Below are 26,414 nucleotides of genomic sequence, written 5' to 3'. Positions count from 1 at the left end.
ACTTCACAAATAATTGTCTTGATGCAATGCTTTGAAAAGTGCCTTTTTAAATAAAGATGAAGACTAAATTGCACTGAACCACTTGTTTTGTTGTTTAAACAAACCTCTTACTTCAGTCTGCACTAACTGTCTGTCATTTGGACAACGTTGTGTTTGAAGGGATGTGGAAGATGTCCAGGATCCTCATGTGGACAAAGTATGATCTCCAACATTGTTTTTTCCGGTATTTTTTTACTTACTTTACAACAAGTACACAAAGAGACTTGCTGTCAGAGTACTATTTCAGTGTATGAATGCACCATGCCTCTGTCTGTCCGTTTATTTGTCAGCCCGTCAACATGTTGGACGGTCCTGCAGAGGCAGAGATCCAGAGATCAGCCACTCAGTCTCCAGGCAGCACTCAGCTTCTTCCTCTCAGTCAAACAAAGTCTTTCAGGAAACGACTCTCAAAAGGCCCCAGCAGTCAACTCCACTGCCAGAGCGCGCGCACGCACACACACACACACACACACACACACACACACACACACACACACACACACACTGTGAAGTCAAACTAAAGAAATAATTAATGAACTCATGTTGCAAACCGGAAAGGAACCTTTCGGCAGTCCGAGTTGCCGCACGGACTATAAATGAGGTGGCACACAACATCAATAAGGAAGGAAGGAAGTGAAGCGAAGCCGCAAACTGAAGCAATGCTTAGCGCAAAAACATCCAACCCCGTGCAAACAGACCTACAAACGCCAGAGAGGCAGCCGGTAAGACACCAAGCCCATCAGGAGACCCAGCGGACAATTGAATGTAAATGTTTGTGCAGGCGATAGCCGCTAGTGTTAGCCACGGGGCCGAACCGGCAGTGCGGTCGTTAACCCTATAAATGCCAGTGTGTGTCATGTTTGATTCTCATTCATAATTTAATGATGTCATGATTGTTTAGTGAGCTTATATGTAGCAGAGAAATTAGTTAAAATGATTATGATATTATATTATTGTGGTGGCATTATTTAAATCAAGTAAATGTAAAATATTTAAAATCTGAAGTTAACTTAATGAAATCCCTAAATGCATTAATAATAACAGTTGGAGAATTTATGTCGCACTTTGTTTAATTTAAGAGGGAAAAGGAAATAATTGTTAAAAATGTATATTTTCCAGAACATTGTAAAAACAACCCTTTTCTTGTTTATTGGTTCAAAAGGTTTTTCACCTACCTACCTGCTTGCTTGCAAACTACTTGCTTACTTGCAAAGTACCGACTTACCTGAAACCTTGAAATCACAAAATAAAAGAAGATAAGAGGAAAAGAAAAGTGTGGTTATTGAGTGAAGTCCAGCAACTCTGGGTAGATGTCCAACTCCTTCAAGTGGAGATTGCACAAAGAAGGGGAGAACTTGACAGTGAAAAACCGCCAGTACCATAAAGCTGGCCAGGAAAAAGTACAGGAGCTTAAAGCTGGAACAGCAGGAGCAAAAAACCTGGAATCCTGGAAAGGAAAAAGAGTGGAGGATAAAGCACCATAAGCAACAGTAAAGGCGCCATTGGAAACTCCACTTGTCAAATTCACAATTAAAGAACCTTAAAAATAAAAGTAAACATGGCTAATCAAGAAGCTGGAAAATCAGTTGAACAATTGAAACTTGAAAGAACTACAGCCAAAAGAGTGTTTTCCCGTCTGGTCAACAGTATAACCCGGTCACATACGGACATGTCTGAAGAAGAGCTCAGAGACAGTTTCAACAAACTCAAGGCACTAGGAGAGAACGTCATGGAGGCAAATGATGAGCTGGAAGCTGGCTTTATTGCAGATCTCGAAGCAGAGCTGGAAACGGATGAAGTCATGTTAACGGAGCAGGAAAAAGCCGACCTGGAAAAAACTACAAATGAGTGCCAAGAGAAGCTGAAGGAGGTCAAGAGGTTGGTCCAGAAGACTCTTTGGGTCAATTTTGGAAGTAGGGAAATGTCTATAGCACTACAAGCAGCAGAGGCAGCATGCGAACGCGTCGCTGCTGTGCAACCAAACATTAACCAGGAAGCGTATCAATTCATGCTGGACCAACTGAAAGGGTTGGTAGGAACAGCAAAGGACACGCATGGCCGATGGAAGCAGTGGGCCCCACCAGAGGCTCAGGGGGAGCTTCAGAGGCATGTGAGAGAGCTCGAACTTCACGTCCCCTTGATGGTCTCCAGAAAGGCTGACTTCATACAAGCAACCATAAAGGAGGATACTGATAGACAAGCCCAGGTGAGAGCTACATCTAATTATCGGATACCAACCATCAAGCTAAAGCCAACAGCCCTCCCCAAGTTTGGTGGCATCAAACGTGATTTTCACAGGTGGAAGAAGGACTGGGAAGCGCTGCAGAGTCAGGGAGAGCCAACAGGCTCAAAAGAAGTGAAAAAGGTCCAGCTACTAGACAGCCTGGAGGATAAGATCACACGAGAACTTCGGCTCACGGCTTACAACACATCTGATGACATCTTCCGTGTGCTAGAGAACCGCTACGGCAACCAAACATCCATTGCCATAGAAATAGTGGAGGAGATACAGAAGATGCCAGCTGTCAAAAGTCACCAGCCACGGAAAATCGTCGACTTAATTAAAACTGTGGAAAAAGCACTTCAAGATTTGAGTGACCTTGGAGACACAGGTGCTATAAAAAATCCCCTTGTGACTAAGTCCATTGAAAGTAAACTCCCGGAGACACTCAAGAAGGAATGGCTTGTGTATGCAGCTGACAGGAGGAATGATGTGACTTCAAGAGGTCGGTTCGACGGTCTCTTGGCATTCCTCAAAGACCAGGAGAGCATATATGAACAGCTTGAGCAACTGATGGAGGAAGAGCCAAACAAGAGAGAAACCAAGGTGGAGCCAAGATATGCCAGAACCAAGTCAACCAAATCAAGCAACGACCAGGAAGGGTGTGTGGTCTGCAGTGATGTAAAACACAAGTGGAAGATCTATTTTTGCAGACAGTTCCGAGCGCTGAAACTAGCAGAGAAGAGAGCTGCAGTAAAAAGGTTGGGAGCATGTAAAAGATGTTTGGAGGTTCATGGCGATGGCTCACAGTGCAAACCTGGATTCCTGTGCAGAAACCAGGACTGCAAGGATGCAGATACTCCTGAGCATCACTTCTATCTGTGCCCCAACGCTGAGGCAAAGAAAAGCAGCGATGGTCAGAAGAGAAGCAGCGATCGGGAGAAGAGGAGCAGGTTCGGTCCGGAAGGGGATAAAGGCAGGAGGAAGTACACAGAGGAGCAGGAGGGCTTCTTCGGGAAACTCTCACCTGAATTGGCAAACCAATGCCGAAATGTGTTTTCCAATACTGCATCCAGGGCTTTCAATACTGTCAAAGACCAACCAAGCCTTTTAGGGGAAAGCGGACTTCGAGAGCTGCCAGTACTGATGATGCTTGTCGAGGTCACAGCAAACGCTGGGCAGAAAATTGGAGCATTAATCGATTTGGCTTCTGACACCAATTACATAACCCACAAGACTGCAAGGAGGCTAAACCTCAAAAATGAAGAAGTCGCACTTGTCGTCCATGGAGTTGGGGGCATGGAGGTTCGTGTAGAGACGAAACGATACCTCCTCAAGATCAGAGTGAAGACACCAAAAGGCACTCTCAGAGCCCACCAATTGGTGTGTTATGGACTGGACAGCATTGCAGAGATACATAAACATGTGGAACCAAAGGAGCTCCAGAGATTCTTCTCAGATGCACCGCTGGATGAACTCCGGAGACCTAAAGAAATAAGTCTGCTCATTAGCCACAAAGAAGGTCAACTAGCGCCACAGAGGATCAGAGCTGTTGGAGACCTTGTGCTGTGGGACGGTCCACTGGGGAAAACAGTGGGAGGAACGCATCCTGAACTCTTTGAAGAACTCACCGTGTCAGCTCACATGTCGAAGACACACTTTGCGAGGTCGATGAGAGCAGCGGCTGCAAGATATGAGGAACAACTCACCAGCATGGTCCCAGAGGGTCCGCTGGCAAATAATCAAGGCACCATCCAGCTCTGTGAATCAAGCACTTCAGCCATCAACCAAGACTTTTTAAAGTGGTGGAGATGGGACAGCATCGGCGCAGGCTGTGAGCCAAAGTGTGGAGGCTGCCGCTGTGGGAACTGTCAGCCGGGTGGCAAGGAAATGACTCTTGCCGAGGAGCGAGAACTCCAAGTGGTGAAAGATGGTCTCACCTACGTCACAGGAGACGCCCACAGCAAAGAACCACACTGGCATACCAGATATCCATGGGTAGAGAACCCAGACTCCCTGCCGAACAATAAAAGGACTGTGGAGGCCACATTCCTCAGGACGGAAAAGCAACTGGCCAAAGAACCTGAATGGAAAGTTGCCTATACTGCTCAAGTCCATGACATGATAGATCGGAAAGCTGCAACCAAGTTATCCAGAGACACAGTGATCAACTGGCATGGGCCAGTATGGTATGTGAGTCACCTCATTGCTCCAAACCCCCACTCTGTCACAACCCCTGTGAGACTTGTTTGGAACAGTAGTCAAAGGTTCAGAGGTGTGAGCCTGAACGACCTACTGATGAAAGGCCCGGATGTCCTCAACCAGATTCGTGCAGTGCTCCTGAGATTCAGGGGTGGAGTGCATGCTGCTCTGGGGGACATAAAGAAGATGTATAACTCAGTCTGGCTGGAAGAAAAGGAGATGCACCTGCATAGATTCCTTTGGCGTGATTCAGAGGACGAAGAGCTGGGGGAATATGCAATCACCAGGGTAAACATCGGTGACAAGCCAGCAGGATGCATCGCACAGCTTGCAATGCGTGAAACTGCCAACCTCCCACCTTTCACTCACCTCAAAGAGGAACGGCAGGTTATTCAAGAAGACAGCTACGTTGATGACATTCTCACGTCCCACAATGACTTAGACCAGCTGAAAACCATCACGGCGAATGTGCAACAGATTCTGAAAGCTGGCGGGTTCGAGCTCAAACCTTGGGTTTATTCTGAGCAAAGTGGGAGGAAAGAGTGCAGTGACAAGCTGGAAAAGGCTGCGGAAAAGACCATGGTCTTACCAAACCAGATGCGAGAGGAGGATAATAAAGCACTCGGCCTTGGCTACATGGTAGAAGAGGACAAACTCCATGTCATGGTGGGAATAAACTTCTCAAAGAGAAAGAAAAAGATGAGACTCAGCCAAAACCTTCTGCAGGAGCAGATAAGAGCCCAAACACCCAACCCCCTGACTCGGCGAGCACTGCTGAGCCAAGTGTCAGGGCTGTATGATCCAGTCGGCCTGGTAACTCCCATCAAGCAGAAGGGAGCTATCCTGGTACGTAGGGCATTCCAGGAAGCAAAGGGTGGAAGTGCACCTGTAAAGGACTCATGGGATACTGCGCTCTCAGATGCACTCAGGGAGGACGCAATAAAGCTCTTTGAGGAGTACGGCCAACTTGCCAAAGTCAAGTTCACCAGAGCACTGACTCCCCCAAGCTTTACTGATGGTCCCCTGGCGATCACATTCTCTGACGGTAGCGAGCATACTTATGGAGCAGTGATGTACCTCCGATGGAGTTCAGACCAGGGCCCGGTCATCCGGCTGGTGGAGTCCAAAGCAAAACTTACTCCTTTGGATCAAGGAGGGGATGCTGTCAAAGCAGAAATGTGTGGAGCAGTGTTTGCCTCACGGCTGAAAAAGTACTTTGAACTGCACAGCCGAATCCAGATTCAGAGGTGGTACCATTTTGTTGATAGCCAGACCATCCTTGGTGCAATACAACGGGAAAGCTATGGCTATCAAACATTCTTCGCAAATAGGATCGGGGAGATTCAAAGCAACACAAGGGTCCAGGATTGGTGGTGGATTCCTGGCCCACAAAACATTGCCGACATTATAACAAGAGGAGCCAGCCATCAAGATCTCGATGAGGACTCAGAGTGGCAAAAAGGTCCAAAGTTTCTAAGCTTGCCAGTGGAGGAGTGGCCAATCACATCAGCCAAAGAACTCGCAGCCACTGCCAGGGAGAACGTCACAAAACTTCAAAAAAAGGCATATGCTGCTGCACTGACCAGAGCTCAGGCTAAGAAGCAGCAAGTGGAACACAAACTGAAACAGGAGGCACAAACAGAGCAACGGAGGCTACCTGCAGGGTCTGCAATCCAAACGCTGGTGGATGTCAGGAGATACAGCACTCTGAGCCGTCTGGTAAAGACAGTTGCATGGATCTGGAGAGCAGCTAAACAGTTTGGCAAAGGAAGCCAAGCTGTGGAGAGTCCAAAGTGGGAGGCAATCTCCTCCACAGGAGTCATCTCTGTAAGGGAAGGAAGGAGAGGTCATCCAAGAAAGATGTGGTCGGACCCAGGCACCAATTTTATTGGAGCAAAACCAGTCCTGGAGGAGCTCTACAGGGTTTTTGACCTAGACAAAGCAAACCTTGAAGAGACCGCAGCAAGGAATGGAACTGAGTGGCAGTGGAAAATCCATCCAGCCGATTCTCCACACAGGAATGGTGCTGCAGAAGCTGCTGTGCGAATTGTAAAGAGGGCATTCCAGAATCTTGGGAATGAGGCTTCACTAAGCTACAGTGAGTTCCAGACAACTCTTTACATCGCAGCCAACCTAGCAAATGAGCGTCCAATTGACGCAAGAGTACAGAGCAAAGAGGACTGCATTCAGTATGTCACACCCAACACTCTCCTACTGGGCCGGGCCTCTCAAAGTGGGGACTTGAAAACCTTTGACTTTCACAACTACCCGTACAAAAGACTGAGAGCTATGCAGTCGGAGGTGACCAAGTTCTGGAGGAGCTGGAGCCAACTCGCTGGTCCAAACTTATTTGTCCGAAGCAAATGGCATACTGAACAAAGAAATGTTGCCATTGGAGATGTTGTGTGGCTGTGTGACCAGAATGCGCTACGAGGGCAGTTCAAGCTTGGCAGAGTCATCGGCACGACCCCAGATGATAAAGGCGTTGTAAGGGACGTCAATGTAAGAGTTTTCCCGAGCTACTGTGTCCCTGTCACGAGAGCTCTGAAAGGCAAGTCAATTCCCAAAATCAGGAGGGAAAAGATCCAAGCCACCGTCCTTCACAGGGACGTCAGGCGGCTCGTTGTCCTATTACCTGCAGAGGAACAGGCAGAAAGTCAAACGCAGCAGGGAAGGGAGAACCAAGTTTGCCTTTGAAGCTGTCGATCTTCACACCGTTTCCAGGCGAAGATCGAGTGGGAGGTGTGAAGTCAAACTAAAGAAATAATTAATGAACTCATGTTGCAAACCGGAAAGGAACCTTTCGGCAGTCCGAGTTGCCGCACGGACTATAAATGAGGTGGCACACAACATCAATAAGGAAGGAAGGAAGTGAAGCGAAGCCGCAAACTGAAGCAATGCTTAGCGCAAAAACATCCAACCCCGTGCAAACAGACCTACAAACGCCAGAGAGGCAGCCGGTAAGACACCAAGCCCATCAGGAGACCCAGCGGACAATTGAATGTAAATGTTTGTGCAGGCGATAGCCGCTAGTGTTAGCCACGGGGCCGAACCGGCAGTGCGGTCGTTAACCCTATAAATGCCAGTGTGTGTCATGTTTGATTCTCATTCATAATTTAATGATGTCATGATTGTTTAGTGAGCTTATATGTAGCAGAGAAATTAGTTAAAATGATTATGATATTATATTATTGTGGTGGCATTATTTAAATCAAGTAAATGTAAAATATTTAAAATCTGAAGTTAACTTAATGAAATCCCTAAATGCATTAATAATAACAGTTGGAGAATTTATGTCGCACTTTGTTTAATTTAAGAGGGAAAAGGAAATAATTGTTAAAAATGTATATTTTCCAGAACATTGTAAAAACAACCCTTTTCTTGTTTATTGGTTCAAAAGGTTTTTCACCTACCTACCTGCTTGCTTGCAAACTACTTGCTTACTTGCAAAGTACCGACTTACCTGAAACCTTGAAATCACAAAATAAAAGAAGATAAGAGGAAAAGAAAAGTGTGGTTATTGAGTGAAGTCCAGCAACTCTGGGTAGATGTCCAACTCCTTCAAGTGGAGATTGCACAAAGAAGGGGAGAACTTGACACACACGCACACACGCACGCACGCACGCACGCACGCACGCACGCACGCACGCACGCACGCACGCACACACACACACACACACACACACACAAATATAAAACCCAATCCAAATACGTCCGGTCCAACAGTGCCAGGCCCTCTCAAGAGGCTACAGTAATGAGATCACAACACAGAAGTCGACTTTTAAATCTTAACTGATCCTGAAACATCAGATTATAGTTCAAACTGCAGGATCACTGGATGACGTGTTTGCACACCATAATGTAAGTGAGTATCCATGGTGACGTGTCTTATTTTGTGCAGGCCCGTGTGCACAGGAGGTCGAGAAAATCCTCCTCATGTAGAAGTGTCAATGCATGGCTTAAAACTTCAAAACAAAAAGTACTAAAGTAGCTGTTTGGAAAACTGCGTTGATTTTAAAAAGTTACAAACTTACTCTCCGAAACATTTCGACATGACGACATCTGCCAGCCAATCCCTCTCCAATATAGGGACTATTCAGTATGAGGCTTTTCTTAAGGGGGAACTCCAAGAAGTCGGGCTGCATTGTTGATAATGTAGGCGGCAGGTTGACAAGGAAAAAGTATGGAGTAAAAAAAAAAGAAGAAGACGATATCTCTGATTTATTTTCAAACTGTCCATCGTTATTCCGACTATGTTACAGTAGTGCAATGTTAGATATGTGGAGCGCCTGTCATTACAAGAAGAGAACATAGTTTATAGTCAGTCAATATGTATCGAGAGGTTTGCTAACATTAGCCAAGCTATTGTTGACACCAGACCAAGACAGTCGATGGCAGCAAACCTCCTCAGTGTATTGAATTAGGCATTATATTGCTTATCAATTTAACTTTTTGTCTTTCAGAGGAAACATGTTATTTCTTTCTTTTTCTTCAAAACTTTAAAGATCTATTTTATAAGAGAAAAGACTATTTCAATTTTCCATGTTGTAGCATGACAGTAAGCTGTGTGAAAGAGGAATTACTGGTGGTCACTTCAGTACCTTCCACCTCTGCTCGGACCAGTGCAGACTCGCAACGATTTTGAAATTGAGTCGCCTCTGTCGAATCGCGCCGATAATGGGATTAAAATGGTGTGATGTGTTCCCGGGCTTAAAAGCACCAAACAACTGGCCTGTGATGCGGCAGTGAAGAGCGGTGACCTTTGCTGATGACTTCTCTGCATCTCCCAGGCGTCCAGCTGACACTTTCACCCCATTAACCCCGGCTGCTTCGCCCTAAATTTGTTTTCTTTCCCACCAGCGAGCAAGGCGAGAGAGGGTAAGGGGGAGAGAGAAGGGGAGATATAGGAGAGGGGTGAGGGGCGTTCGAGACAGAAGGAGAGGGGTCCAAAAAACACTCAGGGCTTTGCATCTCCTTGGAGATGCACTCGGCTCTTTAACATGCTAATCTGACAGCATGTAATTGCTCAGGCAACAATGAGATTGTTTCACCGAAGGACTCTCGGCCATCGCAGCCCAGTTTTAGCATCCACTTCTCAATGACAATGGACACTTGTGGGAGCATGGCTGTAACCTGGAGTGGTATTATAAACATGTATCCCTGAGCATTTAGCAGAGGGATCCAAACGGCCGAATGTTTTCATGAAAGAATGTTCTTTTTTTTGGGAGGTTGGAAGTTGTGTAAAACCAAACACAACTTCTGATGAGGCAAACTAAGATGTATTGAAACCACGAACAAGTATCTGTATGTATCTTATCTCTCTGTGCCATAGACCTCCTCTGTTGTCCAAAAAACTCACTAGAGCACCAAATGTGTATCAATCTGCAGCTGTAATAGTCCCCAACCAAAGCACAATTCATTCCCGGTTGAGTAACGTTTGTTGAAAACTAAAGCGCCCAGATGTTTTAGGAAATGAAACTACAGATTGGTGACCTGCTCTGTCTCCAGGAGGATCCAGTGGGCTGAATGTGGAGGTCATATTGGGGGATGAACTAACACATTGTTTGGTTTTGGTCTTTTCATGTGGTTTTTGTTGACAAAAAGAAATATAAATTTAGATGTCAAAATAATTAAATTTAAACTGAAGGTCCATTTACTTCAATGATGTTGTGCCCTTAAAACACTTCCCATCCATGTTGCATCAACGTTGAGCTGAACGTGGATGAGAAGTTGCTGCTAGAATTAAGAAAAAGTCTGAGCATCTATAATATGACAACTGAGCAAACTCAATATGCTGTTGAAGACCATGTGATACGGTCAAAAGCACAAGAGTAGGTGAGTCTTCAGTTTTGAGGTAACCTCATCCTTTAATGTGAATTAAATGCAACATTTTTGTATTTAATAGTCAAAAATGAAGTGTGTGATTGATTAAAGTATAGTTCAGATTGTGTGCAGTCAATCACACAGAGAGCGGTTATGAAATAATCTTCATTCTCTCCATTCCTTTCATCGGATTACTGCTCAGACTCCTGATCCCCATTTCCAAAGAACTTGTAATCCCAAATTGATCAGGGCCCAAAAAATACTTGAAAAGATTTTTTAAAAGAATCTCTCGATCTGGGTCAACCTCCGGTGACTTTCTAAAAGCTTCCTGAAAGGCACAGCCGTGGGATGAGCTCTGCTCACTGCAGTGCTACGTACAAAGCCCTGAGGAACAAAAAGAAAAATAGAGGTGAGCTGCTTCAGGTGCAGGACACAAAACACACACACATGCGCTACCGAATCTGCACGCATGTGTGCGGCATGACAAAATGAAAGAATGTGCTTGTGAACACACCGCGGGGCAGAAAGTCCTCAAACATCCGAACAAGAGCGAGGGCAAAAAAACCCCCCAAAAAACACACTCCAAAGAAAACTTGTCGAGGCAGAAACTCACACACACACACGAAGATGACAGAGGCTGCTTCGTCCCACGTGACTCATAGTCTTATTTTAGTGTCTTCATACGTTCTCGACTGCGATAAAACTCACTGAACTTTTTTTTAAATTGGAGTGAAGATCTCAAAAATGTCACTTTCATTTGGGGGAAAAAGTGTATAATATTATGCACAAGACATTGAGAATAAGTTGAAGCCATAAAGATGTCTTGGGGTTTCAATATTTCGCTGTGTAAACACCACGTCGCTTTAATGAAGCCGATACGGAAAATGTGAAAGATGAATTTGACCTTAAAGCTACTTCGAGAAGAAACAGAAGACAAAAACTGGGAATTGATTGATCGAATAGTTATCACTCTCTCCTTCTCCTCTTACAAGGTTTCTGTTCTGCTGAAAAGCCGAGAGCTACAGGGGGTTCAAATCCCCCCCCTCACACACACACACACACCCTGAGGTATACGCCTATTCCTGCTCTGCAGCTGGTCCACACTGGGAGCTGGTGAGGGTCCCATCTGTGGCAGCGAGAGTGTGTGGGGAGGGTGCAGCAATGGAGAAAGAGAGTGAGAAGGAGGAGGAGGAGGAGGAGGAGGAGGAGGAGGAGGAGGAGGAGGAGAGTCGAGTGTATGTGAAGTGAAGTGACGCACATGCTCGGACGCAAATGCAACTGATGCTGTTCGCTGCTGCGGGGAACCATTTCTGTTGCCAGAAAAAATGATAAATACTAAGAAGTGAGGCAATAAACGAGCACGAATCATACAGACCAAATTGTGCTCTTCAATTTTGGGTTGCCAAGTTGTAGAAAAAGAATACAAAGATCTCACTGTCTGCAAAGTCATAAATAATCAAATTATTGATGAAGTCACAAATAATGTAATAAGGGCTTCTCACTTTCTGAGGCAACAGCAAAAGTTGATAATTCATCTGTAATTGTAAATGTTAATAATAAGGAGTTATCATTATGTCATAAATTGTGAGCATTAATATGTTGCTAATATGCACACTTTTCCAGAAGGTCAGAGGTCAACTGGATGAGCAAAGGAGCTACAAAGACAGAGAACGCATCCCTCTAAATCAGGATGAAAACCAGCCGGAGATTTTCCACAACCTGGTGTGTTTCTCATCAATAGCAATAATGGATCTATAAAGCATTAGTAAATTACTTATTAACCATTAATAAAGCCATTGTTTACAGCTTAAAGACCCTTTATAAATGGTGCCTTATTAAAACGTGGTACCCTTAAATCCCTTTTTCTTTGCAATCTGTATAACAAACGACACCATTTCGTCTTTGAGGGTCAATGCAGATTGGAAAAATGTCACCAAAAAAAGAGAGAAAAGGCAGAAGTAACAACAGAAGATGGATCCCTCTTCCAGGACAGATAGACAAGTGAAGTATAGAAATATCACATTCTTCATAGTGCTACTGTTACACTATGTAAACACGCCATTACCCCGTAAGTATCACTTGTGGCTACAGTGACTGTTATTCAGTAACGGTTACATTGACTCGCTATAAGTAAATAAAGTTATACGACATCGAACATTAAGTAAATACTAAGTGTATTTGTGACTTTGTTTATCTTAATTCTCACACCAAAATCCGGGGTTGACCTTGTTGTACCATCTTCTTTAGATGATTATATTGAGCACTGGAAATATCTGAAAGTGGAGTCACATCATTTAGATTTGGTCAAACAGGAAATGATGTTTTTAAAGGTGCCCAAATAATTCTGGATGTGGTTCGTACTTCATTTGATCCGAGTGTGCTTCACTACATCAGAGTGACACATCTCCGCTAACTGTTGATAATAAAACTGACATCGTTGTTTTTTCTCTCTTCTATTTCTGATCTGTGAGGAAAAAAACAACTGTTCAGCGAATATCCACCCACACGCGGAATAATCACAGCACGGGATTGTGGGTAGGTCAGATGGTGTCGTCCTCTCACTATCAGAGAAATTATGTAAACGGATTTAAAAATAAATCTGTTGCCTGGCAACGTAATATCACAGTAAAGGAAGCGACGGGGAACGTTTAGGGCGATGTGAGGGAGAGTGACACGGAAGGAGGAAGAGGAGAAGGGGAGGGGTACGTTGTAGAAATATTGATTTAGGATTGATTATCTTTCAGCGGTTATGATCTCAGCATTCACGGAGCACTATTAGTTTTCTTTTCGTCCTCCTCCGCAGCCTGGATTATCCAGCGATATGCAGGTCAGATGCTGTATGTGGGAGAGAAGATCGGCTGAAAGCCAAGTGGCAAAACTCACAAGGTGTAAAAAAAACTGTAGTAATCTAAAAACTGAGCATGAGTGAATCACTACACATTTAGGAGTGGATTTATGACAGATTGATTGTAATTTGAGGTTGTAATCTCCGCCAGGCGAAGCCACAGGAGATTATGTGTTCAGCCATTATGTGTGTGCATCTGTCTGTCTGTCCACGGCTAATCTCACATACTACTGGATCCATCAGCCTTATATTTCCGGTGCTCATCTATGACTGTATGCTCAAGGACGTCTCGTGGTAACAGCGAGTCACGCTTAAAAGATATATATTTCATTGAGTGACTCCTCACTAATCTTAACCGGCCGGTGGGGGCCACAAGTGACCAACCACTGCATCCGTTTGGACTCTTGTTTCCGCTACGGATTGCAAATTGTTCCTCTCTGGATTTGCATGTTAAGGTGGGACAATTGTATGTATAACGATGGCTTAGCAAATGACAAACTGAACTGAGTGCTGTTTGCAACGGAGCGCGTCTTCTCATGATCATCATCAAGGTAGGAGGAGAGAGCTAGTTAGCTGTTAGCGGCCGGCGGGCAGCAACACAGCAGGACTGACTGATATGCTTGCAGTCTAGAATGCAGGCGATCATGGTTTGGATTCACACAATCAAACATTACAAAAGTGGAAGTTGCAGACAGACCTAGAGGAGATCTACGCTCTTCTCTACAAAGCACATCACTCTGCAAGAATCATACAAATCCAGGTTTTCTAGCAATCCACTCATAAACTTGTGTGTGTGTGTGTGTGTGTGTGTGTGTGTGTGTGTGTGTGTGTGTGTGTGTGTGTTGCGTTGGTGGTGACACCGCATGATCGCAATAATTTCAGCTATTGGCTTTGGTGAAGGCAAATCTGTCTGATCTGACCAGCTTCTATCTGCCAGCAGAATACAGGACGCATATGAAGATGGGAACCATTTCTGTTGCCCGAGAAAATGCTGAATAGTACAGAGTGAAGAAACAAATGTGCAAGAGTTAGGGACCAAATTGTTAAAAGTGTTCATCATTTACAAGCAGATCTCCGTATAGAACAATTCCTCTGAGAATCACCTTACAACACATTACATCACAGTCGTTTAGCAGACACTTTTGTGCAAAGCAACTTATATGTTTTACCCAAATACCAGTGGGCCGATGTACATTTACCCAAATATGCAAGTACAATTTTCAGGTATTTGTACTGTACTTGAATAGAATTAATTATATTTAGTATTGGGGATGGGGCGACTGTGGCAAAGTGGATAGCAGGGCCGTCCTTCAATCAGAAGGTCGGCGATTCGATCCCCGGCTCCGGCTCTGCTAGTCGCATGTCGATGTGTCCTTAAGCATCACTCAACCCCAAAATTGCTCCCGTATCTGTGCCTACGGTGTAGAAATGTGATAGAATCTGAATTGTAAGTTGCTTTGGATAAAAGCGTCTGCTAAATGACTGTAATGTAATGTATTTTCACTTTGTACCTCTACTCCACTACGTGTATTTTACAGCTATTGACATACTTTGTCGATATAATTCACAATTTTATGATAATAATATAAATTTCTGTGAAGGCCTGGTCACCTAAAGGATTAAGGTTGACTCTCAGCGTCCCCAGTTCGAGTCCATGTTGCATGTTCTCTCTTTTATTCCGGTCATTTCTCTGCTGTATGTTTTAAAAAAAGGGTCACAAAGAGCTTTAAAAATGTAAAAATAATATAACTTAATAAAGGTTTGATTCTGCATTATATGTACTTTTATTACTTTTTTTTGATACTTAAAGTACATTTCATTAATATTATTTTCACATAAGTGTCATTACGAATGCAGGACTTTTACTAATGACGGAGTATTTTTTGCTGACAGGTGTCTCTAATATTTATTCTATGCTTTTATATCAACAACAATACACTTAACAGCACTAAAACAGTTTTCGACAAAAAGCACAAAGATGCATCATGACCTCCATGAAGGAATGATTTTTTTCAGTACTGTTGTATTAAACGGTCTTATTAGTTCGGTGTCCCTCATAAACTGGCAGCTAGAGGATAAATTGTTACGCAGTAGCCGATTGACATATTAAAGATGTGTTGTGCATTTTTTCTAGCTTTAAGGTTGTCACTTTTCCTCTTTTCCATCTCTAGCTCTCTTTGGTGCTTCACTGATAATACTATTTTTAATCCATCAACAGTCAGGTTCCATGAATCACCTCATGCACACTCAGCACATGCAAATGCCGTCATCAGCCACTATATGCAAAGAGGAGGAGGGGGGAGGATGAGGAGGGCCTGGGGGGGGGGGGGGGGGGTCATCAGAGATACGACCTCCCCCTTGCAGGCTCGTGTGGCGGCTGTGTTTCTGAGCTGAACAATGGCTAGGAAAGGGTTTCACTAAAGGCAGCGACTGTAATCACGAGTCGTGTGGATGTAACGTTGATAATTAGGCCGGTCCAATCGGTCGACTGAATGATACTCGCCGATGATTCTGGCAAGGAGAGGAGAGGAGGAGAGGAGGAGAGAGGAGAGGAGAGGAAGGGATGCTGCCTTTTGGGTACCATGTTGGCTGCTCGCCTTGACGCCGGCCTGCTCCACATATGAGTCTAAAAATGAATACTCCACCCCCCCCCCCCACATATAAGTCTAAAAATGAATACCCCCCCCCCCCCCCCCCCCCCCGGCACACACACACACACTCCACCGCCTGTCCGTCTGTTGATCCCAGATCAGCCTGTGATGGCATGGATGCCCTCGGAGCATCATGCGTTTATAAAACGCACACATCGGCAAAAAAACAATTGTGATCCGAAACGTAAATATTGCCGATAGGCTACTGCTGTATGAAACCGAGGCCGTTCAGCGCGAGGCTGTATTGTGACAACGCACCATATGGGGGGGAAATGAATTATCACCAGCGCTTAAATAAATACATAAAAAGGGATGTCACGAACCTCTGTGCCATCCTCTATTGGCCGTTACAGGATGGATGAGGAGGAGGAGGCGCAGGTGCAGGGATGCGGAGCGACGCCCAGGGAGACAGAACATGAAGATGTCAGTCACCGCGTTGATTCTCAATAAAACACACTGCTGTAAATAAAATAAAATTCAAAAACATAAACGCTCACCTGTTTTAACCGGGATGCGGCTCTTGTACCGGATGTTGGCCGTCATGTTGTCCGCTCTCCTCCCTCGATTTCACCGAAGCGACGGCTCTCAGAAAGCGGCGCCCTCGCCTCGCCTCCAAAGCCCCGGACGGACAGCAGGAGGGCGGGCCGAAGATGACGGAAGAAAGCTCCTCCTCCACACGGACTCAGCCAATCACGCTGCAGAGTTTCCCTACAAGCAGAGTGAACGCACAAGATGCCACGAGGAGGGTTTAGGGTCCAAACCAACCTCACTGACATCCATCTAACTATACATATTGTGTACATAACACTTCTCTCCGGTGTCTAGATTTTAGTTTTTTGGAAACTCAGCATAAAGGGTCGCAGTGTTCATTTGTTTTAGAAATAAATACTTGAAAATCTGTCCCCCAAAATCATAATATGAATACCAATGTGATATTTTACAAGCAATCAAAGGTGAACATTCATACAAATCATTGGACCAGCCATAGACAACATCAGATTCTGCCCGATACATCTACAGCTTCCACACCTGGCCTCCCTTTATCCGAGGGTTTCTATTTGACTTTATAACACCCCGAAGAAGACGTTGCTATAACCTACCAAATTAACTAATGTTGATTATATTTAGCCGACTAAGGCTCACAACTCCTCGAGATGAATTAAAGTAAAACATCTTGAACCTCTCTTTACTTGAGAACATTCCTGCCCACTGCAATAAGACACAATAAATCACCTCGAACCAAAACATTCACAAGACTATAACACCGCTACTGTTGTTTGGTTAATCTTTACACGACTGTATAGTTAGTTTATTTATATTATTATATTTCATTGTATATTGTGTTTTTTTAATATTCCAATTTTTTACACTTTTATTTGTATTGTTTATATTGTGTATTTTTATACTTAATATATATATATTTTCTTTACTCTTACTTTGATTGCTTAAATATATTTTTGTTGCTGTAGCGAACAAAGTTCCCCTTGCGGGATGAATAAAGTATCTATCTGTCTAAGTGCAAGCGTGAAGTCGAGTTGAAGCTCTCGCAGGGTTCCTTCAACTGTTTCACTCAATTACGCGTTCACACTGGGTCTTAGAATCAGCAATAAAAAAAAGTCTTTAGACATACATGTAAATAATTAGATGATAAAAAACGTACTGCACCATTTTTCTGTGTCAAGTCAAAAACACTAGAAACAAAAGAACTGAAGAAAACAAGACACATATCAGCGAGGTTAAAGGTCAGAAGACTTTCTACTGTCAACTAATAACCACTAAACATGTCATGGCATTCAAAAGTCACACACGTCAACTCTTTTTTTTTTTTTAAAGACATTTTATTTTGGAGAGAAATACAAAATAAAAAAATGTTTACGCCTAAAAACAAGTCTCTTCTGAAACATGGTTAAGAAATAATACTAATAATAATAATAATAATAATGTGTCTTAATAGGTTCAACAGACAGATTTGCATACAAAAGACAGAAAAACTAAATAATGTCAACAACACTTCGATGTTTGAAGGCTCTGCAGGACGTTTACCCATATAACACTTACATATTTAAGTATTTGACTGTTAAATGGGCCTGAACACATTACGATGAAAGGCGGCACATGTCGTGTACAAACAGAACATTTACACATTAAATGACACCACTGAAGCAAATATGGACACATTAAGTCCCTGGACTGAACACGGATTAGTTTTCAGTCTGTAGTTGTAGTTTGGCACCGACATTAAAGATCGCGCAGCTCTTGATGATAAATACAAAAATATATATGAACAAAATGGCCCTTCATATTCGACTAAACCATGATACTAAATCTTAAAGATTGTTGTTTCTCTGTAAAACAAAGTGGTATTAGTTTGAATACTACCACCTCGAATTAAAGTTTGTAGTGTTGGCTACAAAATAAGGTTTCTAGTTTTAACACGATTAAGGACAAACAGCATTCCTCGTTCTCTGCATGGACAGCTTACACCTCATTCATAAGCACACTTAAGAGTTCACTGTGGTAATATTCATAGTTATTGCATCATCACACTGAAGCCCCGAAGGTGTGAAACCATCCAGAGCTAACGGAGATGGGCCACCGAATCACTTGTGAGCTAATAAAAAACATGAGAAGCAAACTGTTTTTATGTTACAATATGTTAAAACAATCTTAACCGGATGGCAAAATTAATGGAAAATGCATAATTCATATATATATATATATATATATATATATATATATATTTGTAAACATGATAGTGTGGTGGCACAACCTCTTAGTAACACTGGCAGCTCTGTGTAGTCATACTAAAGATCAAAGAGTAAAACTGGCACACACAAGACGGGATAATGAGCGAGGTCAAGATGTGGATTGTAAGAGGAGTCTTGACAAGATGTTTGAGAATCTCCTGAAGAGCTGATGGATGAATGTTTGGAGGGAAGAAGCAGAAGCAGAAGCAGAAGCAGAAGCAGAAGAAGAAGAAGAAGAAGAAGAAGAAGAAGAAGAAGAAGAAGAAGAAGAAGAAGAAGAGGTGGTGTGCAGATAAAGTTGATGTGATCCTGGATATCTGGACTCCTGGTGGATCTCCAGGGATGGATTCAGAGGAGGACCAGGTGTGTGTGTGTGAATACATATATGTGTCCGTGTGTGTGTGTGTGTGTTGGGGGGGGGGGCTGGGATCACGGCGTTTCCCTTCCGCTGCGGCTCTTTCACTTGTTCCTCTTCATCTGTGCCTGCATCTGAGCGATCATCTGCTGCATGCGTCTCAGCTACAGAGAGAAGAAAAAGTTACGTTTTGTTTCCTCGCTTAGTTGGTTGATATATCTGAAAACATATTTCAAAAATACTTTAATAATATACATATATATAAAACATACTTATTACTTCCATATTCCATTTCTGACAATAGACCCCCGAAACGTCTACACACTGATGTGACCAAATGTGTATTTTAAAGTCAAACCGAAAGCTGAAAACAGCAAATGTGTCTCTGCTCTGCTCTTATGAACCGCTTCATGAGCATCACGTCGCTGTCCGTGTTAAAACCACAAAAGTGTCAACTTCCCATGAGCTGAGAAACACAGCATCAGCTTTGTGACAATACGTCTTTCATATCATCTAATGTGTTTTTTGTAAATGGTTTATTTAGCTTAATAAATAGGGGAATTTTCTGAACCCATAAAAGAATAATTAATCTCTAAATTTAATCGAAAAACAAAGGAAACAAGTTATTGCCGTTTCACTTTGTGGATTAAATAAAGACAAACTGAAGAACTGACAGGATTCCTAATTTGTCTTCCATACTCGAAAAATATTTCACCAACTGCCTTTTACACCAATAACAGTTATGGTTAATATGAATTTACACTTTCTGGTTCGACCAATCAGATGCTGGTCTTCTTAAAGAGTCAGAAAGCTTGACCGTTTTACAACATGTCTTTCAACCACAATGACTGAACAAGACAGGAAGTGCAATCTATAAAGAGACAAACTTCAGAATAGGAACACGCTGACTGATCGATGCAAAAGGAACGAGACGATGATCACTTTGCACGAGAAGACATCACTAAAATGAAAAAGCATCCCTGAGGACTTCTTGAAGTAGTGTTAAAGTGTTATACCTTGAGATTTTCTTTGCTATTGCAAGATAACCTGCTACATTACTGTAAATAAATTATGCAGACAGATAGTCATCACTCAACCAAATGAAGAGACAGTCAATATGTTTTAATACGTAATAATATCATATAATCTAAATTTATATCAGCAGTTGTGATGAAAGTGTTTCAATATTAATGTAAGTATAAAATCATTGTCAAACAATAAATGAATAATTGTTGGAATGTTAACAGATGTTAATGAGAAGGCAACAATGGGTGAATGATGTTATAACGTGGATCATGAGGACGTAAAGCTTTTAAAGCCATCAATAGTCACGCTGTCAATCAATAAACTCTCCTGGAGCTTTCTTTAACGTCTGTCGCCATCTTGTGGCTCAGAATAATAGTTCTCCAAATTACAACCACAGTACGTAGCCTTTTCTCTTTCCACCGGTCGTGATTGGTATATCATGGATGTGTGAATTTGATCTGGATATCTAGTACAGAGTCATGTGCACCTGAAGACTAACAGGTATCAAGTCGCAGCTGTTCTACCGCCATTTTGACATTTAAGATGAAAGGTTGACTGAAAAACATGAAATGTGAGCGCATAGTCCAGGTGACAAGATCAACGACGACTTAAATTGAATATTACTTTAAACTTCGACATAGATTCATTATGTTTTTTCATATTAAATCCAGGATTAACACCAATAAAATCAGATATGATTACTTCCAGGGAAGGAATGATGGGTGACGCCTTACTTTAAGGCTCCTGTAATTTCCTAATAGTCAGACTGTGCGTTTTTTTTTTTTTACGAAACTACTAACATTTGAATGACTGCAAACATTGGGATCAATTCAAACCTAAGTGAATGTTTAGTCTCTGTTGGAAACTTTATTTATGATATTTATTAAATTGTATGTTTGCTTGTAATTGTCATCTACACATGGAGCCAAATCTGACAGCTTACCTGCTGTGATCTGACAGTCCCAATTCATTTGAATGAATACATTGTTAGTGTCATAATTGAACAGTGTAAATAGGACGAAATACCGTTTTTTCAAGGAACCTTTATAAAAATTTAAAAAAAGTTACTTATCAGCTCCTTCCTAGCAAACTAGTAACCTGTAAAATAAAGTAACCTTTTCATTTATAGTAACTTGCTTAGAAATGTTCACAAACTGATCATAGAACAACGCAAACAAGTCAACAATATTCTGATCCACAAACTCCCGTTTGAACGTAAATATGATCCTGAACATAACTTTCAGCCTTTCATGTGGCAACCTTATCTATTTTAGGGAGGTCTGGTGAATAAATTAGTAGTTCATTCTCAGAAAAATTGAAGAATTTTGGAATACTTGTACATTGACATTTAGACATTTTTCTGTCATTTACCATGTGTTTTCAAAGACGGGAAAATGGATTCAACGGGTATTCCAGGACAAGTTGGTGTTATACAAGTACAATAGCTAGTAGTCTGTCCTCCCAGTCCAAACCCTGACAACACGTAAACAAATGGGCCGCTGTCTCCACACAGAACTGAGGTCATTCCCACCATAAAACTGGGCCAGGACATCCAGGCAGGAAGTGATGGCATATCCTGCCCTTGGGCACATTGTTTACAAACAGCTCTGATTGGACCCCGCCCGCTCGCTCACTGAGGTGCACTATGGGTGCACCGCAGCAGCAACACAAACAGGCCAATCAACAGACATCAGGAAACAGGTTATTGCTTGGGGACTTGCAGGCTCCCAAAATGTAAACAATACATATGGAAGATAGCAGCGTGCTAATAAATTTGACTTTTTTTTCTCTTTCGAACATTTAGTCACACTTAGGGATTGACAGCCAGTAGGGCCATCATGTTATGGTAGAGTGTTACGATGCCATGTGGCCCACAAAGATGACAGAGCAGTTTTTCTGCACAGCCAGGGTGAGTCTGCATTCACCCTCCATGATGGGTTACTGTGGTTTGACTGATCAGGTTGGAGTGTTTTTGACACTGAAATGGCGATACAGTTCATTACACCTTGTGCCAGTCATTTACCAAAGCCTGCAGCCATATTTCACCTGTGGAAATACTTTTGATGAATTTGTTTAAGTTTTCAAAAATAAATATTCCAGTGATAAACCCACCAGACTCACTGTAATTATGGTTTTGCACATAATACAATATTTTCTCCTGGGACTAATAAATGGCAGATATCTGCATTGGTTCTGTGTAGTTCTGTAGCTTTAACGATAACCAGGACGTGTGTTTTATCAAAATGCATTAGCTAAGTTGAACAAGTTGGATCCTGGAAGAAAAAAAAGAAAAAACTCTTTTAAAACTGACAATGGCTGTCAGTAATGTGAATTTTAACCGGACTGTGCAAAAGCACTGGAATGCTCCTTTAATTAAGAGCTGTTGCCTCGTGCTAAACACGGCGAAATGAGCAACAACTATTGATTTCGTCCCCCATTTTCTAATACAGTAGAGTTGCATTATGGCATGAGAGTATTATATTAATATGAATCTGAAAACTATCCGGACCTATCCGTTACTCTGATTTTAGACCCTTAGACCTGTATTTACAGCTGTCCACTTGCTGGATCAACTGAGACGAGAAGCCGCGTGTGCGTTCTTACCTCTGCCTCTTTCTGCAGCAGGATCTGGTCTTTGTCCAGCTCGTCCTCGTCCACAGCCCTGCAGAGAACCCAGACGTGTAGGTCAGAAAACCTAGCTTGACACAGAGCGGCTCAACGTGCTGTTGAAGAGAGATGTATACAAAAGCCAGCATCTCACCTGCCCTCTCTCTTCAGCCTCTCCGAGCGGAAGTTCTCGTAGTGCAGATCCTGGGTTACCTCCTGGAGGTCTTGCATGTGGGTCCTGCAACGAAACAAGACATGCGATCCTTTCTTCACACACTGGGAGGCAGTAGAGCTTCGCTGTAAACTATTTCATTAGTGGATGTAAAACCAGCTTAATGAGGATGAAGTTCTGTCCAAGGTCTTTTAAAAGACTTTCCTTCTGAGTATCCTATTACCTCAGCTTTTTTATTGCCGGGGGAGACTCACACAAGCATGGTGCGTAGTTTGAGGAAGTCATTGTGGTCGGGGTTCTCCACCTCGACGACTCCCCAGGGGTAGAGTCGACCGCGGATCTTCTTCCCCTTCACCTCGATCAGCTGGTTGGAGCCAATCACAGCAAAGGGAATGCTCGCCTGGGAGAGGGCGATCAAAAGGTCAGAGGATCCCCAAAAAGAAACAAAGTCTGAGGAGGGGATGTGGAAAATAAAGGTATCGGAGAGACGGGGGAGGAAGGACAAATCACGAAACCAGCAGAGGGAAGTGTCTGACGTAGCTTCCAGCATCAGCTGAGCGTGTGTGACTCTCTCTCTCTCTCTCTCACCTTCAGGACCCGGGTCTGCTCCTTGAACTCCTCGTCCTCGTCGGAGTCGGCGTCGGGCAGCTGGTAGATCCGGATCCCGTGCTCTGCGATCTCGTCCAGGATCTGAGAGGTGGGAACAGGAGGAAAAACACGGGGTGAGTTGGCAGCGGTCGTGACCTCATCGCGAACTCCCGAGGTGTATCGCTGCACGGGAAAAAAACTCCACTGCTGGAACCTGCAGAGGGTCAGTTCGTCTTTCTATGAACAATCTCGATGATGAACGGACCGGAAAGCAATCGAGAAAGCCCTTCATTCAAAAACCAGTCAAACATCCTCACTGTCAAAACCACCAAGGACCCCTTTCCTTGGAAATATCTTTTACACGCTTCATTGTTAGTGTAGTAGATGCTTATAATATATATCGTATTCTAACTTTATCCATACTATGCTTATGTTATTGTAATTGTACTGTAGTTATTCTTAACTTTAATGCAACTTTGACAATATAACCGTGACCTAAAACCACTTAAAGCTACAGCTAATTCCCCAGTGACACTAAAGTATACAAAACATGTGCGTGATAAAACTGTAAACTGTGAGTCATATGGACAAAATAACAGCTGGCGCTCTGACCCAACAGAAAGTAAGAGCGCCCTATAGACTAATAGGAGGGTGCGAGCGAGTGCCAGTTGTTGCAGCAACACATTTAATTAAAGCCCCCCCGCGGAGGACAAGAGGGGGTGAGACAGAAAGGGTAGACAGGTGAAAAAATAATAACGGCCTGTGTGTGTGTGCGTGTGTGTATGTGTTTCGGAGTCAGAAGGTTCTCACCCTGCTGTATTCACAGGGCCGACCGGTGGAGAAACAAGTTGAAACAATAGGAGCTTTCTTCCCCGCTACCTCTGGGACAGATGTCAGTATTTATTATTCTAAACATCAAAGCTGCATTTTATTCTTTTGTTCCCCCCCCCCCCCGAGAGCAGAACATTTAAATGCACAATGTAGTCTTGTGTAAGGGAGCCAAAAAATGTCAAGTGTTGCTTTGTTTGTTTGTTGTTTTGTGGGGGGGGACTTTCATGTACTGAAGTGTCAGCCAGGAGCCTGGGAAGTGAGCGCAGGTTTTCCTACAGAGCTCAGCTCCTGTTTGAGCCCCTTGTTATGGCTGCTGCTTGTTTTCTCAGTGGGCTCTGTACATCCCATGATAGTGTGCGCGCACACACACACGCACGCACACACACACACGCACACACACACACACACACACGGGATGTTCACAAAAACAAACAGGGCTTCGCAGGACTCGGGAGGAGAGCGCGACTCAGGACCGGAGCCTCTCCCTCCAGCTTTCCCCTTAAAAACGCACACGATTTACAGATCCGTCCAGCGCGCTCGGTAAACATCGCTCTCGTGGGGCATGAGCGTGAAGACTTTTGGGAAACTCTGCACTCAGTGGGAAAATAAACACAAGTGACACAATGGCAGGAAAAAAAAGAAAATAAACTAAAAAAAGAAACAAACGATAAATCCAGTCACACGAGCAGATAAGGTTGAGTCAGAAAGAATAAATGCCATAAAACAGGAAAAACAAATGTAACTGGAAGATCACTAAACAAAAAGTTAAATGAACCAAGAAAAACATATATTTAATGAACGCAAACTGTCATTAAATATCCAGAAACAATATCTGATCATCACGTGAACATGAGTCCGTTGTCTGCCATCATCTGTTCTCAGACCTCGGTGAGCCAAAAGCTGCTAAATGGCTGTTTACCTGCATTCATCCGTTAGGCAACGTGTGCTTAGTACGGCCCGACACCTATAATCAAGACCTCTCGGGATCATGGGATGTAAAAAAATCCCTGCCTGCTCCAAATCCCTGCAGTCTCTCCTGTTGATTTACTGTACACAGTGTAGGCCGTGATCCCTGACGTTACGCGAGTCTCTCTCCCCCATTCTGCAAAGCTGTGTATTTTTCTTGGCACACAGAAGTTGGCAGTGGTAGCCATTTTGATTTTATGACCATCCTGTTGGGCTGTAATACCCCCCCCCCCCCGTGCCGTTATGGTTGGCCGTGCAGGTCCACTCGATGCTGTCGGGGGCAGCACGCAAACAATGCCACGCAAGACTCACAGACCTCAGTATTAATTGGAAAAGGAAGGGAAAGATTAACCGCCTTGCGTTTCTGGCTCACATCTCCGAATGTGGAACATTGTTGGTGGAAGAAGTGATTCCGTCATGTCGGGCAGTTGTGATAAGTGAGAGTGGCGGAGGCCGCCGGAAAACAGGTTAGAAATGAGACACAGTTGGTAGGTGAGCCATGCGTTTCTTCAGCGTACAGTCAGGCTCGTTTCACTGCTAGGAATAGAAAATACACTGTCGCCCCAAATATAGCATACCCGCAGGCCTATACATAGATGTAATTACACAGCGGGGGGGGGGGTTTGACCGAAGCCCGCAAATCATAACGAAATAGGGCGCAAAGCCATCATTACGGGGATCAGCCGCTTCATCGCGTCAACTCGTGAGGCCGGGAATAATATTTTTCGTGACTGGTTCATTCCCGAAAACATGAATGACTCAAATCACCCGCTAAGCGATGACAAACCTCGCTGGCAGAAAACATCTCTCGCTGGAGAGAGGAAGAAAAAAAAATCCATTGAGCTAAAACTCCCAAACAGAGAGAACAATAGAGTGGTCTCGTGTGACGTCACAGTTTAGCTGTCGGCCATGTTGGAGTACACACAAAGCCACTGGCATGCACGGCTGAGTCGCATAACCTATCGATCATGGTGAACTTTTGTGCTGTCTTTGGTTGTGGCAGCAGAGCTGATAGACAAGAAATCATTCTTTCGTTTGCCAGCGGTCATTACACATCAAGGAAATGACACGAAGGAGCTATCCAAGCGACGTCGCGAGAAATGGCTGTCACGCATCTCTCGAGATATAAAGGAATGGAATTTGGCGTACACTAGAGTATGTGCGGATCACTTTATAAGTGGTCAGTGATTTTATTTACTAATTCGTTTGTGAACAGTATTTAATAAAGGAAATATAAATTAAACTTGGACATGAGAAGGTTACCGAAGCTTCATCGGCCCGTGACAGCAGTCGGTGCCAGAGACGTGTCGAGCGTGTACAACAGGCGAAACACAGAGATGC

General features: G+C 43.5%; 2 protein-coding genes across 2 annotated transcripts in view; both read right to left on the bottom strand.

Moving 5' to 3' along the window:
* septin5a (septin 5a) overlaps positions 1-16,338 on the bottom strand; it is a 28,997-nt gene extending 12,659 nt beyond the window's left edge. The window contains exons 1-2 of the mRNA XM_079270999.1: positions 16,279-16,338; positions 16,105-16,118 (exon numbers count right to left, since the gene is read on the bottom strand). Of these exons, the coding sequence (XP_079127125.1) occupies positions 16,105-16,118; positions 16,279-16,324 (60 nt within the window). The 5' untranslated portion in view covers positions 16,325-16,338. The remainder of the gene's footprint in view (positions 1-16,104; positions 16,119-16,278) is intronic.
* A 1,271-nt stretch (positions 16,339-17,609) lies between these two features.
* The window catches only part of LOC306778056 (septin-2A), a 28,522-nt gene continuing 19,717 nt past the window's right edge, over positions 17,610-26,414 (bottom strand). Inside the window, exons 8-12 of the mRNA XM_079269412.1 lie at positions 23,277-23,378; positions 22,943-23,088; positions 22,671-22,754; positions 22,514-22,571; positions 17,610-19,047 (exon numbers count right to left, since the gene is read on the bottom strand). Coding sequence (XP_079125538.1) covers positions 18,988-19,047; positions 22,514-22,571; positions 22,671-22,754; positions 22,943-23,088; positions 23,277-23,378 — 450 coding nt within the window. The 3' untranslated portion in view covers positions 17,610-18,987. The remainder of the gene's footprint in view (positions 19,048-22,513; positions 22,572-22,670; positions 22,755-22,942; positions 23,089-23,276; positions 23,379-26,414) is intronic.

Source organism: Melanostigma gelatinosum (genome assembly GCF_949748355.1).
Source record: "Melanostigma gelatinosum genome assembly, chromosome: 6".
NCBI lineage: Eukaryota > Metazoa > Chordata > Actinopteri > Perciformes > Zoarcidae > Melanostigma > Melanostigma gelatinosum.
Note: the sequence above shows the minus strand (reverse complement) of the source record. Positions and strands in the feature narration are given on the sequence as shown.